Consider the following 15,206-nt stretch of genomic DNA (forward strand, 5'->3'; position numbering starts at 1 on the left):
GGAGGGAGCCGTGCCTTTGCCTCCCACAGAGGCTGCCTTTAAAAACCAGGAGATAACCAGCCTTTGCATAGCCCCGGGATAAAGATCTTCCAAGAGTCTACTCGCAGAAGAGCATGGCAATTATATTTCAGCAAACTGTAGGATTAAACTATCACTTAGGGAATGGGAAAATAAAGGATACTTAGCAATATTTAAGATCCAGAGATTTAAACCATTAGGAGATATTCGCCTCGAAGCTATTTAAGTTCACGTGCTCCCAACACAGTCAAGATACGTACTAGAGCTTTGTTAAGAGGATGCTAGGACCACCAAAAATGCCAGCCTTTTCTTTACGCCATCCTGACAGAGTTCAGTCCCCTTAAAATCTCTACCACCACTCACAAAACCCTTTGCAGCTACATAAAGCCACGGACCCAGAGCTGTAGTTGCTACGTACCCATCTCTCAAGACCACAGAAGGTGAAGACAGGGTCCGCTGTCAGGAGACGGGATACTGGGCTAGTAAATCTTTGCTCCAACTTGGTATATACAACCCTATTTCAGCTCCTTTCCCTCCTGAATTCATGCCTAAGCCCGAGCCTAGGGCATTACATCTCAGACATCAAACAGATAAAGAGGTGTCACGGCAGTCCAAAGTACCAGCTGAAGTCAATCTCCAACATGGCTCAGCGCTGACACCGTACGATGTCACCGGTCCCTCATACCTACCGTCCCACGGAGAGGTGTGGGAATCCACAGCTAAAAAGCAGATACTACCCAAAAAACCCACTTTACTCCTCATTTCAGGGGGCAGGGACTGTGCTCCACCTAGGGCAGGCGGCTGGCCTTCAGGGGACCAAACCTCAGGGTTTTAAGGCCTCCGTGATGTAATTTTGCAACAGCAAAAATCCCACCTGAGGCTGTTTCGGGTTTTAGTTTAGCCATGATATATTGCAATCGGAGCAAGCTGTGTACCGTAACCATACGAACGCACTGGAGGAGCACACTAACAACTTGGGAGACATTAATTTCAGTTTTGGTATCTCAGCACGGTATTAATATCTCTTTTAGTAATTTCACTCAACAGATTACCAAGAAACATCTAGCCTTTCAAATCTCTGGCTAAAAATCATTGGCTCTCTCTTTGTAAAACAAGCAGCGCAGCGAGACTGAACTAGAACTCCCCCCAAATATGCTTAATTTCAGTGCCACGTCCTCGAGACGAAGACACACCAGTCTCACCGCTTTGGGATAAAACCCGTGCCTGTACTCAGAAGTGTAGGTCAGCACTTTGAGTGCTGACTTTAAGTTGTCAATATACTGAAGAATCAAGGGAAAAAAAAAAAAAAAAAGATATTCTAGAGCTAGGACAGCGTTTTGTTAAAAAAAAAAAAAAGATTCTGCTGCTAGGCAAGATCCCAGTAGCCACACGAAATCAAGTTGAGTGACTGGAGATGAGATGGAAGTAGTTACGCAACAGCCGCTTTCCTGCCATGCGGACGCTAAAGCCAAAGGCCCGCCTTGGGATGGGATCCGAAAATGCCGAGATAATCCTGCGGGTTAAATGATTTCTACCATACAGGATAGTCTGAAACGCATTACGAAAAGAGAAAACAAGCAATCGTATCACGGATACGTGGGTGGAGGGAGATACGCGAGTCATTGATAACCTTTAATTACGTCGATGTGCGGATTTGCAGCCTTCTCCAGTAGCCTCTGTAGGTCCCTTTTCCAAGATCACAAGTTCTCCAGAACAAAACCAACTCCGGGCACGGCACTAGCATATTAAATACGCCGCTCTAGCCTCGATTTTGCCCATTTAGGTATTTTGTATCATTCATTTCTGTGAAAGGGAGCAAAGAAGGGAATCAGAATTCAGGACTACTCTTAAGCTCAGTCGATTTAGCTTTGAACCTAGCTTGTAGCATCTAACCCCAGGGTGCCAAAAATGAAGTATTTGTGTTTCGGTTTTGACTGTATGGGCAGCTACGCGTAATGTTTGCGGTTCTCCACGCGAATGCAAAACAAGCACGCTTCCATTCTGAAGGTTTGCCTTGTCATCAGCCACCGGCAGGGTGCTTGGGAGCATGCGGTTATACTACGAGACACATCCACAGTGCCTGAGTAGACTTGCTTTATACGTAGGTCTTCCTGCAAAAATCATACCCCAAAAAGGTTGCTTTCTCCCTATTTAAAAGTCTTAATGGAAGATATTTGCACTGCGCAGGGGGAAAATTTATACAGTGTTATCTGCAAGCGTGTTTTTAGCCACGTTATCCGCGTGCTCCAAAGTACAGATGGAGAGACATATGCCAGGAGTATCCAAAAGTACATATACAGATTTTTATATTTTCCCTCTTGCTAAAAGGATAGGCACCTCAAGATTCAAACGGCTACAGACCCCTCCGTTTAGCTATAAGACACGTTGATTTGCAAAAGTAACACGCTGGAGGAACGGTCAGATAACGCCCGCGGTGGTGCACAGGCAAGAGCTGATGGAAAGCTCATCCATATTCAGGCAAGATCAAGCAGGACCGTTTATGACGGCACAGCACCCCAAACGGATCGCCGCTGCCCGTCAACTCCAGCCAAAACTTTCCTTCGTGTTTTTGGAGCACTCTCTAACCGCCTTTGATCCACTTTTGAAGCAACTTTCAACAGATTCCCATTTAATAGCCAGGAACGTTCACAAATACACCTATCAGTACCAGCCACGGCGAGACAAATGTGGCTTTACAGGACCGAATCAGATGCTTCCTACGTAGGGGAGCATCAGACAACAAAGGTTCTGCTGCCAAACCTGTTCCTCCTGCACACCAAGCTTGGTTTCTACCAAGGGTTTGTATTAGTCTCCTCTTTGGAGCGTCATCTTTTCAGAAGACAACCTGGGCGATTGTGGAGATGACAAAACAAGCCCTGGTTTCCCCCCGCTGCTTTGGGTTCCTCCTACAACCTTCTCCATGCAAGGCCTCCTCAACCTCATTCCATGCTCTGCTTTCAGTAGTGAACACTCAACCTCATTCCCAGACCTGACTTTTCATTCTCCAGCACAAGACCCTATTTTTTGACGCTGTTAAGACATTTTATAGAAAAGCAGCTTTTCTTAGGAGCCTTGCCTCAGCTCGGAAGCCCATCCCCATGGTAATGAAGAGGAGCGGTGGAGAACATCGGCACTAGAAGCAGAGGTGACGCAGAGGTGCAGGGATTTGCCAAGAAATCATTTATTCTTAAGAAAAAGCGACAACAATCAAGTTGTTGAATTTCTAGAACAGATTTTGAGTAAGGCAGGCGTTGCACCTTCTCAATCCAGGTGGCTTTAAAACCTTGATCGATACACTCAGAGCAAGCCTCCTCTTCTCACAGAGCCTATTCCTGCTTCTTAGGAAAAGAATAATGAAAAAAAAAATAATAAAAAAAAAAAGAAAAGTAATGAAAAGCCCTGTCCACGCACCTTCTCCCTTCCAGCTGAAGAAGAAAAGCGCATTGCTTCGGCAAGCTCAAGTTTGACAGAAAAATAATTACTGCAGAGGCACTTTGTCATGGTTTGAAGTTCTAAGCACATTACTTACCTTGAACAAAAGCCTAGAGAACGTCCTACTAAAAAAAAAAAAAAAAAAAAGGTCTAAAACAAAAAACGTGTTAAGTATTCTCTAAAGCACTGTTTGTTTTTTTCAGGGGGGGATATTTTTTGAGCACATGCTCTACCTGCTTCCACACATACGATCCACCGCGCTGAACAGTCGCACTACAATATAGATTCCTCAAGGTGACATTAAGGAGACGTCAGATATGCAGAACGAGAAGGGGAAAAGAAAGGGCGTCGAAATGAAAGCAGTGTTGATGTATTCATTTGCAATTTTTCCTTTACAGCCGTGCTGTTGGGAGCTCTGACAGATTCAACAGCATCTCTTGAAAACGGCACAGAAGGTGGAAGTCGGGAACCGAATGCTCTCCGCCGCCTTGGTTGGGGTGGGGGGGGGCGTGTAACAAAAGTCCTTTTAATCTGAAATTTAAAAACAAAAAACAAAGAGCTTCCTGTACGCTTCTGCTACCCCACTGCTCGGTTTCATCGAGCCATGCTCAATTAGGGACACACTCAGCATGACGCAAGCTACTCCTGCGTGGACGATGCCAGGACAGAAGACTGCGAGTCGGCAACGTCAGACGCCGGCCGAGCCCGCTGCGACCCAGCGCGCGGGGTTTCTCATCCACGCACAGCAGAGCCTGCGTCAGGAACCTCCGTCGAGGTCCGGCACCTCACCGTCAGCACTGCGCGACTTCTGCGCCAGAGCTGGATCATCATCATCATCATCGAGGTAGTTCGGAGAGCAAATGTCTGCCTGCAGCCTTCTCCAGAAACGTACCTTTGGTGATCACCGCTCAGCATAGCTCTGGATGGAGATGCTTCTAAACTGCGGCCTTTCAATACTTAAAGGGGCTTTAAGAAAGATGGGGACAGACTTTTTAGTAGGGCCTGGAGCGACAGGACAAGGGGGAATGGTTCTAAACCAAAAGAGGAGAGATTCGGACTAGATACAAGGAAGAAATTCTTTATGATGAGGACCCCGGACCAGGTTGCTCAGAGAGGTGGGAGATGCCCCATCCCTGGAAACACTCAAGGCCAGGTTGGACGGGGCTGTGAGCAACCTGATCTGGTTGAAGATGTCCCTGCTCATGGCAGGGGGTTGGACTGGATGAGCTTTGAAGGTCCCTTCCCACCCAAACCCTTCTGTGATTCTAAACGGCAAGTCCCAATGCACCACTCTGGATGGAGATCCTTCCAAAGGGCAAGTCCTGCCTAGCGCAAGGAAGCAAAGCAGCACCTTCCTCCTCTCTCCAAAGCCAGGCAGAGGAAAAAAACCTGAGCTCTAACAATCCCAGTGCTTTGATATTAATCCCGAATATAGACTGGCACAATGAGATATGCCTGCTCTTATTTCCCAGAGCAGGCCTTGGGCAGAGGTGAAAAAGTTGAAGGGAAGGTTTCTTAGGAACTGGAGAGGTGGAAGAAGCGTCGCCTTTCAAATCAGCATTGAGATACATCGCCATGAAGGAGAAAGGCAAGAAACCCACCGGGGACGGGTTTCAAATCACTCAGACCTCAGTCTCCTTCCCACCTTGGAAAGGAAAACTGCATTAAAAAGAAAGCTTGCCAGGTGAACGGCTCCTTTCGGCGTTCAGCCGCCAGTGCCATGGATGTCCTCAAGAGACGACCACCAGAAGCCCGAGGTAGCTACTGTGACTCGAGCAACCTCTTGTTCTCTTCCCCACGCTCCCTTTTTGCAGGCTGCCAGGGACCCTGGGGAGCCAACCCGTTCCCTCCTCCGTACAGCAACTGGATTTAACTCCGGCGAGGGCTGAAAGATGATCTCAACTCCAAAAAAAAAAAAAAAAAAAAAAAAAAAAAAAAGAGTAAAACCCCAAGCAGCAAGTAGCAGAGGTCACGCTTAGTCAAGCGGACGCAAAGCGGAGAATCGGAGTCCAGCAGCCTTAGCAAACAACCTCCTCCGTGCTCATTTCACCCCAAATCCCACTATTTTTCTGGGAAGAAAACCACACGCCTCGCTGAGAGCCTGCTGATCTGATCAAAGATCCATGCACACGAATCCCTTGACTCCTCTGCTCCAAACAGTGAATTTTCTGCCTTTTTTTTTTCTCCCTTCCCTAATTCTTCCCAAATGTTCCTGACCACATTAAATGTTGCCAGAGTATTTGTGTTTTCGTTATATTTTTTTTTTTTTTTTTTTTAAAAGCCTCAGCCACCGCAGCGCACCGGGCACACGGAGAAGGCTCTACACGATTTCTCCCATCCCTGCCTTTGAGGGGATGTGGATTCACAGATGCAGACGTTAAAGGGAGCAAAGAAGCTTATGAAGCAGAACAACAGCATCCAGAAAGCCAACTCCAGGTCGGCAACAGGATTCAGAAAGTACTTAAGAGACAGCTTAATTACTAATAAAACCGATGATACATCCGTATAGCCTCCAAAGCCTTGAGCGTGCGCTCAGCGCGCTGCTTGGCCAGCTTGAGATGCGTTCCTCGACGTGAGTAATTTAACAGATGGACACCAAGAAGGAAAAAAACAATGAACAAGCACACCGAAAGGAAGCAAGACAGGCTCTTCAAGAAGCAGCATTTTCCCTTTTGAGTCCATGTGTAACTCCGCATCTCTGCGACCATCTCATGGTTGGACTTGATGATCCTGAAGGTCTTTTCCAACCTAAATGATTCTATGATCTCAGCACGCTGCCAGGGGCAGTGTGTTGCTGTTTCATTTGTTGTCTTTTAAAGGATTTACACTTCCAAAGAGGGACTATTTGTCTAAACATCCCGGCCAGACCATGGGTTGACTCCAGTAACCCTAATTCCCCTGTTATTTAAACCCACCCCATTGTCCATCCTTCTCTTCTAGAAAGGGAACTGCCACCTCGCAGTCAATAAGCGATTGCACTTTTCCATCTAACGCAACGATCTCTCCCAACCGCGTGCGAAGTGCTCTCGGGCTTGCAAGAAGCGCTACAGAAAGATCGATAAAAATCATAATACTATAGCTTCAATGCGCAGAGTAACTAACGGTTCTGGATGGTAAAAAGCTTGGGTTTCCAAACACGTTGCCCGTGGAAGTCATTTACATTCAAGCAGAGTGCAGAGCGGAGAGGGAAGATCAATAAAAACGCAACGAGGCAGACAGAGAAATGTCATCACCTCAGGAAGAGGCAGCCCAGAAACCGCGCGCATCCGACAAGAGCACAAATGGACCAGACGCCTGTGTTTTCTGGAGGGGCTACGCCGTAAGGAAGGCACCTAGCTTCAACGCAGAGATTTTTCTATACTCCTTGGTGGTAAAGAGGATGGGGACTGCGTGGTCAAAAAACCAGTCACGGCCCAGAGAGCTGAGATCCCAGGCTATGGTAGCGCTTTACTGCACGACTTTTGACACATCCAGGTCTCTTCTCATCTGTAGAATGGGAACAGCATTTCATATACTTTTTATATATATATATACACACACACGCATATAAGCGGATGCAGAATGTGCCCATCCTCAGCACTACAGCAAGGTCAGAAATCGTACGTTTTGGTATGCAACGCTGCCTTTTTATCCAATGCTTGCTGAGGTTTTTTTACTCTAATTTATAACTCCAATCCCTATGCACAGCACTGTTATAAGAGAAGAGCAGCCTGCAAGCCACCTTCAGGTCAGGTATCAACTGATCCAAGGCTGGCTAAGTCACCCAGTGGCCCTAAGGCCAGCAAGCCCCCAGGCATCCTTCCTCCGTGCCACATTCAAGCCCGGATAATCCCTAATCCCCTGCTCCTCACAGCCCGCCCTCCCTCCCTTCTAGCCAGGGCTTTCTTCCCAGTCAAACTGGCTTTTAAAAAGTCAGCGCTAACGAGCAAACTTTAACATTAACCAGAAGTCAAAAAGCTTCGCTTCACACCAGAAACATAACTTACAATCAATGTTCAATCCAGGAACAAAACCTTCTAGGATCACGCTACCTGTAAAATACAATAAGCAAAGCCTTCTCCCTCTGACAGTCTATTTCAGGCCTCATTTGCTGCAAGTTTTATGAGATGTTAATCAACAATCAAAAATTTCCACATCTTTCACTGCAGGAATAGTGGTTTCTGCTCTCTAAATGACACCGCTGGGTTACTACACGTCACAGTTAATGAGCCCTCGCTGCCCGTTTCCGTCTCCTTCCCATTTATCGTTTAAAAATACTTTTAACAATTTGAAAACAATTTTTTTTTTTTTTTTTTTCATTTGAGATGAGGATATCCAGTTGCCTGCCAACCAGCTGGGACAGGACCGAAAGTCAGAGCGATGTATTTGGCTCCCTAAAAACCGGGCAGCCATCAGGACTGCCTCTTGCAGAGCTGTTTGCGAGAATGTCGCCTCAGCAGCAAGAGGAGGAAAATAAATACAATCACCAGATCTATTAAGGCCAGAAAAAGGGCGAGGGATGCAGAATTTGAGAATCGAGGCACCTCCCATTGTAACAGCACAATGTGGCTCTTTCATTGCTGGCCAGGAGCTGGTAAACCGAGAAAATCAGCTTTGGGGGTTCCTGCGAACAATTTAAGGAGTAGTAACGACTCGTTCCAAGGGCACGGTGCAGATGTTATCTAGAGAGTGCTCCACTTCTTCCCCTCAGCACCTGGAGTAGATTTATCCCTCGCTCGCTTCTTGGCAACTGGAATTAAAAATAGCCAGCCTGGATTAGTTGCAAAGTGGAAAAAAAAAGAAAAGTATTACAGCAGAAATGTTTATTTTTGAGATGGAGGAGGAAGAGGAAAGGTCGAGGTTCAATGCGTTATCTAGAGCATGTAAGGAAATAATCACTGAAGCAAAAATGCAGGAGTGAGAGCATGGCTGCTGGAGACAGGAACAAGAAATTATTTTTTAAAGGTACCGGAGGGAAGAGGTCGTCGTAACATTTGTAGTGATCTTAATCGGTAGCCAAAACGAAGTTCGCACTGATATTTATTACCCGGGGCAAACCCATCCAAAGAAGCATGCCATAAAAACACTGCTGGACAGTGAGGGTGGCTCCAGTCGAGCCTAAAAATCCTCCACCCGATGATTTACGATCCGTCCCCCTGAGCCGGTCCCCGCCAGGGCTCTGCTGCACCGTCGGGGAACTCGCAGCCCTACCGGATCAGACATAAATTTGACTCCTGGAATCAGCCCAGTCCCTACAGACCTCTCGCTCGTATTTAGCGGTTTCGTTTCGGTCTGTGGGTTTTTGTTTAAAGGTTGTTGGGTAGGGTTTTTGTTTGTTTGTTTGCTTTTTTTTTTTTTTTTTTTTAAGTTGTGTATATTCACAGGTTTCTAGAGGTGAGCTTCTAAAACCTTTCAGAAGAGGAACATCACACCACAAGGCTTTGCTCTTTATACGAGTTGATGGCCAGAATGGTTTGAGGACTTGAGCCTTGCTCAAACCGGTCTTAAACCAAGATACCTATTAAACCGAGATACCTACTCATGAGACACGATGTCTGCTATCATCTAGATTATAGTTTACCTAGAAACTTACCCAGAAAAACCTGCCCTAGATCTTCAGCTTCACCGGCCTAAATGCAAATTGAGCAGTCAGACCCAGGAGAAATAATGGTCAGGCCAGTCGACCTGAAGATGGAGAAGCCACAACAGGACTTTGCTGGAACAGGGATTTAGGAAGCTGCTCCTATCTAAAGCAATTACTTTGCGGGGGGAAGTTGTCTACACCCATACGCTGCACGTTTCTACGGCTCAAGACTTCAACCCCACCAACGTTTCCCGGATGACAACCCCTACGTGGTGGCAGGAGTTGACGGCGTGTGGCTTCAGGACTTGTTCAAGACCAAAGTAGACCAGGTACAGAACCGCGGATTCACCTAATCCTCCGGGATAGCTCCTCGCAAAGCTTTAAACAAGCACAAAGTTGAGGTGGTTCCTTGCCTGGAGCTCTACCCGAGAACGTCAGGCTTAGATGAGAACTCAGAGACAACCTACACGATGCAACAGGTCTCCTCCACCTCCCTGCTAAAGAAGGGTCACCTTGGTCCACATCACAAGATTGTCTGGTGCTTTGTCCCGTCTAAGCTGAAATATTTTTGCAAACAGGACTCATTTCTCTAGGAAGAAAGGTTCAATCTGCCAGGGAGCACCCAAGACGCAGCCTGCACGTCCCTCATCCCTCCCCGGAAGCGTTCAAGGCCAGGGTGGACAAGGCTTTGAGCAACCTGGTCTAGTGGAAGGCGTCCCTGCCCATGGCAAGGGGTTGGATGATCTTTAAGGTCTCTTCCAACCCAAACTTATGATCCTGCCAGGACCGGCTTAAGGATTTTGGAGACTCGGAGTCCTAACCGAGAGATGAGTTGTAGATATCACAACCGCAGGCAATAAGGCAGGTTTGAACCGCTGAAAGCCACAGCTCTGAAGACAGAGTTATGCGCAGACGGGCTGCTGGGATTGTCCCAGATTTGACCAGTTTTTTTTTTTTTTTTTTTTTTTTTTTTTTTAATATTAAAGAGGTGGAGGAGCCGGTCTGTAAAGAGGCGAGCAAAACAGACCTACGACCAGCGGCACCGCACACCCGAGCGGCTCTGCCCTTGCGCAGGGCTGTTCGACAACACGCGCCTAGGAGGGCTGATGTCAAACCGACCGCGCACGCGCAGCTGTTATTTTCCTAGTTTGCAGAAGCCAGGCGTCCAGAAAAAGAAAACATTTTCCATAAAATACCTTTTAAAAAAAATTATTATTATTTTAGACTAGATCTGGGATTCGACTACATCATCTAAAGTGTCTGGAAACCCTAGAACGAGCTTCTGCAACCCATCAGCTTTCTCAACCATCAGGTCTAGGCCCTATATTCTCGCTTCAAGATGACGTTATCTTACCACTCACATAGTTATAACCCACAGTCCCAGGTCCAAAATACCCAATATAGGCTAGGAAGAAGGAGGCAGGAGGGATATGCTTTTAAATCAGAATAAAAACCTGGCCTTGCTATCCACACAACCTATATCGTCTCACTGCTCTTATGCTGCCGGGTTCGTTAGCGTACATAAGCATACCTTCGTTAATCTTCATAAAGCTGGTCAAGAGTATGTCCAGCATCGCTGTTAAGTTTAGCAGCTGCCTAGGACTAACTATAAAACCCGCTTTGTGGTTGCAACCAGGGTAGAAAGCGGCTGTTGTCCCAACAGCAGGAAAAAACAATTCCCCCAAATCAAAATAAAAACTGTGCGCCCACCAACCACGCACTCGCCACCACGGGTATCGGGAAAATCTTTTGTGAAATGCAACGTCGGTCAGGATTTGGACAACCTTCAACAGTCCAGACTCCAGCAGTTTCCTTCTCCGACCCCCTCCTCGCTCCCACCACCCCGGTAGCAAATCCCACGGCACGCAACGGCCGGACCCTCCCAAAGACGCGGCCAGCACCCGATTTCACCACATTTATCCTCCTGCCTCTATTCACCCACCTTTTATTCAGCTGCAAGCTACGAAGCTCTGGGCTCTTGGCCAACTGGCTGCACCTCCTCTCCCTGGCTCCCTCAGAGCTGCAGGTTACAGGAGACTGTGGCATTTCTGCTTCTCTTATTAGGATAGTTAACGACCTCATTTAAACCATGTAGAGTAGACCCAGGAATTACAGTTACAGGCTCCTCCAATGAAGTTAACGATAAATCACAGAAATTTGGCTGCGAGCGCTTCTCAGGCACCTTTAGATCAGCAATATTAATTTTACCAGGAGGACAGCAAGTTTGCTCCCTCCCCTCTTTTTAAGCCGCTGACGAATCTCGATATCTTGCTAGCAGCCTCCTTTGAAAAGCTCCTTTGAACCCATCTCCGGGTCCTTTGGAAGAGAGCTACACGAAGCCATCTGGCTCGCAGACAGGCTAGACCTTGGTTTTGTCTTGATCTGCGGCACAAAGAATACAGCAACCATAGATTTCAGTGGGAAATACCCCGTCAGCGGCTCCTTTAGCATCAGAGGAAAGACTTCCCTAGAGATCGAGGGCCTCAACACATGCCTTTCTTCCCAAAGGAAGAGCCCTGAAATTCTCTCTCCCAAGGGTATTAGCATAACTCACGTCGTCGGGATTAACATTAAAGAGTCATTTAGACTCGAAAGCCATCCCAGGTACTGGCGGAATGAGGTGCGCTGCCATCAGCGATTCAAAAACTCCAGCGCGGAGTTAGATTAATCCGAATTTTAGGCTGGGAAGATAGCTCCTGATCAGCTGAGCCTACGCACCGGCCAGGACACACGGAAAAGAAGTTACTGGTTGCTGATGGGCGAGGATCTACGAAACCCCAAGGGAGATGTCTGTGAGGAAGGGTAACACTGCTGGACGTCTTGAGCCCTCCCTCTTGCACCCTTCCTAAGCGATGGGGAAGAAATATTTAGCTTCTCCCTCCCCCCCCCCCCCCCCCCCCAAAAAAAAAAAAGAGGTGTACGGCACGGAACAGTACTTGGTAAGAGAGCCACACGAGGCTTTTTATCAGCCAACATAAGATCACATCTTGTGAGCATAAGCCAAGATCTCACATCCACAGACTTAATTCACATCCACAAACACCAAAAAAATACAAAGTAGTGTCAGTCTCCCCTCCCCAAAGTCAGCAGCGAGACAGTTTGCGGCAGCCAGATGATGGAATCGCGAGGGTGTTGGTTCCCCCTAGCACCACAGAAACCAGCGCTCCGCGTTGCTGCAAACGAAGGCAACAGATTTTTCAGCAAGGTGCAATCACGCTGTTTTTAACGATCATGTGGTATATTAACATTCAGCCGCAGCTACCGCCTGGGCAGACGCTTCATGGAGGAGATCAACCAACCACCCATGGATGGCAACGGCACGGCCGCCGGCCCGAAGCACGGCGTCACACCTTGCTTACAACCGGTCCAGAAACACCCAGCCAGAATCGCACCCCTGTCCAAGCCACCTGCTGCTTGCAGGAGCTCACACCAAGCTCCCCAATTTCATTAATTTTCTTTTAAAACCTTTTTTCCCCCCTCCCCTGCCCTTAAGCCCACCCAGCTGCATGTGCCAGGTGAGGTACTGGAGCACCAGCAGCTGCGGGTTTAGCTGTAGAGGTCACCCAAGGGTTGATTAAACTGCTATCGCCAAGGAAGGAGGGGAGGGAAAGAAAAAAAAATTCCCATCCTGCAGTTTTTGCAGCCGGAGAATGCAGGTCTGGGGAAGCAGCAGAGCAGCGCAGAGAGGAGAGGGGAAAAAAAAAAAAAACCCAAGGAGCGGCTTGCCATCCGCCGCACATGTGAAACAAATAAACCCCGTTCCAGCACAAACACCACAACTCGGTTGTTTCTCCCCCCTCCAGGACCAGCGCATCCCCCCCCAGGACCAGTGCACCCCCAGCTCTGCGCTCCCTGCTGCAGCCCCCCCAGCCCGACCCCTCCCGCACCCCTTTCCCAGCGCATCCCTGCATCCACACCCACTCGCAAGCCACCCTGGTCCCCCCCTTCCCCCTGCCACACCTCACGCCTCCCTCCAAACGTCCCCCCCCCGGCTGCATCCCATGGGGTGGGATCCATCCCATCCGTAACCCCCCCGGCGGAGGACCCACAGGGAACAGGGGGGATCCAGCCCCTCCATACCCCCCCAACAGGGAGCAGGGGGGATCCAGCCCCTCCATAGGGAGCAGGGGGGGGTCCAGCCCTTCCAAACCCCTGCCGAGGGAGCAAGGGGGAACCAGCCCCTCCATAGGGAGCAGGGGGGGATCCAGCCCCTCCATAGGGAGCAGGGGGGGATCCAGCCCTTCCAAACCCCTGCCGAGGGAGCAAGGGGGAACCAGCCCCTCCATAGGGAGCAGGGGCGGATCCAGCCCCTCCATACCCCCCCAACAGGGAGCAGGGGGGATCCAGCCCCTCCATACCCCCCCAACAGGGAGCAAGGGGGAACCAGCCCCTCCATAACCCCCCACCACGAGGAGCAAGGGGGATCCAGCCCCTCCATAACCCCCCCAACAGGGAGCAGGGGGGGATCCAGCCCCTCCATAACCCCCCCAACAGGGAGCAGGGGGGGATCCAGCCCCTCCATAACTCCCCCCAACAGGGAGCCAGGGGGATCCAGCCCTTCCATACCCCCCCAACAGGGAGCCAGGGGGGGATCCAGCCCCTCCATAGGGAGCAGGGGGGTATCCAGCCCTTCCATACCCCCCCCAACAGGGAGCAGGGAGGGATCCAGCCCCTCCAGAGGGAGCAGGGAGGGATCCAGCCCCTCCATAACCCCCCCAACAGGGAGCAAGGGGGATCCAGCCCTTCCATACCCCCCCAACAGGGAGCAGGGGGGTATCCAGCCCTTCCATACCCCCCCAACAGGGAGCAGGGAGGGATCCAGCCCCTCCAGAGGGAGCAGGGAGGGATCCAGCCCCTCCATAACCCCCCCAACAGGGAGCAAGGGGGATCCAGCCCTTCCATACCCCCCCAACAGGGAGCAGAGAGGGACCCAGCCCCTCCATAGGGAGCAGGGTGGGGAATCCAGCGGCCCCTCCCCCCCTTTACCAATGCACCCCTGGAAATCAGCGTGGGGTTGGGATCCAGCCCCCCCCCCTCCTCCATGCACCAAAAGGGGGGAGGGGGGCGCAAAGCACGGCTGGGATTCGCCCCCCAACCCCCACAGAGAGCAGGGCGGGGTTAGGATCCAAATCCATGGATTTAAGGGGGGGGGGGGGATACCCCCCCCCCCGAAAAAGAAAATTAAAAAAAAATCAAGGTAATGCTGACCCCCCTCCCATATACAAACAGTCCCTCTGCAAAAAGGGGCATAGATACCCCTCAGGGAGGGGGGGAACACCCCTCAGGGCACGCCAAAAAGGGGGGGCACCCCTATATAGATGCATATGGGGGGGGGAGAGGGGAGAAGCCCCCCTGGGGGAATAAAAAGGGGCCCAGACCCCCCCTCAGCGCCCCCGGGGGGGCCTTTGGCCCCCCCGGGGGCGCTGAGGGGGGGTCTGGGCCGCTTAAAAGAGGGGGAGAAGCCCCCAACCGCCCCCCCCCCATAGGCCTCAGCCCCCTCAGAGGGCTCAAGCCCCCCCCTCAGACCCGCCCGCCCCCCCCCGCCGTACCGGTTCTCACCTCTCCGCCATATTCCCTTCGGTCGCTACCGCTCGGTAACGCTCCCGGTCCCGGTTGGGCCTCCCATAGCCCCCCCTCGGGCGACGGAAAAAACAACAACAAAAAAAAAAAAAAAAAAAAAAGGCAAAAAAAAAAAAAATCCCAAACCAACAAAAAAAAAAATTAAAAAAATAAAACAACAAAAAAAAAAAAAGGACGGAGCGACCGGTTGCCAACGGCGGCCGCTCCGCCGCTGACTGAGGCCGGCGCTCGCGCCGCGAGACCCCGCCGCGTCCCGCCGTCACCAGCGACAACGGCGCCGCAGCCAATAGGGAGAAGCGGAGGGGGCGGAGCCGGGGTGGCCAAGCCCCGCCCCGCCCGGGGGAGGTGGGAAGAGGGGCGCAAGGGATGATGGGAGTTGTAGTTCGGCGGGAGGGGGCCGGCCCGCGGCCGGGGCACACGCGTGTGCATAGGCGCACGTGCCCCTATACGTCCCTCGAGCGTCGCGTGCGTTCACGTGTGCGCGCACCTACAGCCCTCGCGCCTACAGACGGGTCCCCGTGCACGCGTGTGCGCGTGTGCGCGGTGTACGTGCGCTTACACGCAGCCCGTGCGCGCTTACACACTGTGCGCCCGTGCGGCGAACCCACGGGGA

At 50.6% G+C, this 15,206-nt stretch overlaps 1 protein-coding gene across 1 annotated transcript in view; it reads right to left on the minus strand.

Moving 5' to 3' along the window:
• The window catches only part of ARHGAP39 (Rho GTPase activating protein 39), a 155,737-nt gene extending 140,916 nt beyond the window's left edge, over positions 1–14,821 (minus strand). Inside the window, exon 1 of the mRNA XM_087736108.1 lies at positions 14,573–14,821. Within this exon, the coding sequence (XP_087592234.1) occupies positions 14,573–14,583 (11 nt within the window). The 5' untranslated portion in view covers positions 14,584–14,821. The remainder of the gene's footprint in view (positions 1–14,572) is intronic.
• Positions 14,822–15,206: the final 385 nt, after the last annotated feature.

The sequence above is a fragment of the Nipponia nippon genome, unplaced genomic scaffold (assembly GCF_047370975.1).
Source record: "Nipponia nippon isolate SJK-2023a ecotype South Korea unplaced genomic scaffold, ASM4737097v1 scaffold_1, whole genome shotgun sequence".
NCBI lineage: Eukaryota > Metazoa > Chordata > Aves > Pelecaniformes > Threskiornithidae > Nipponia > Nipponia nippon.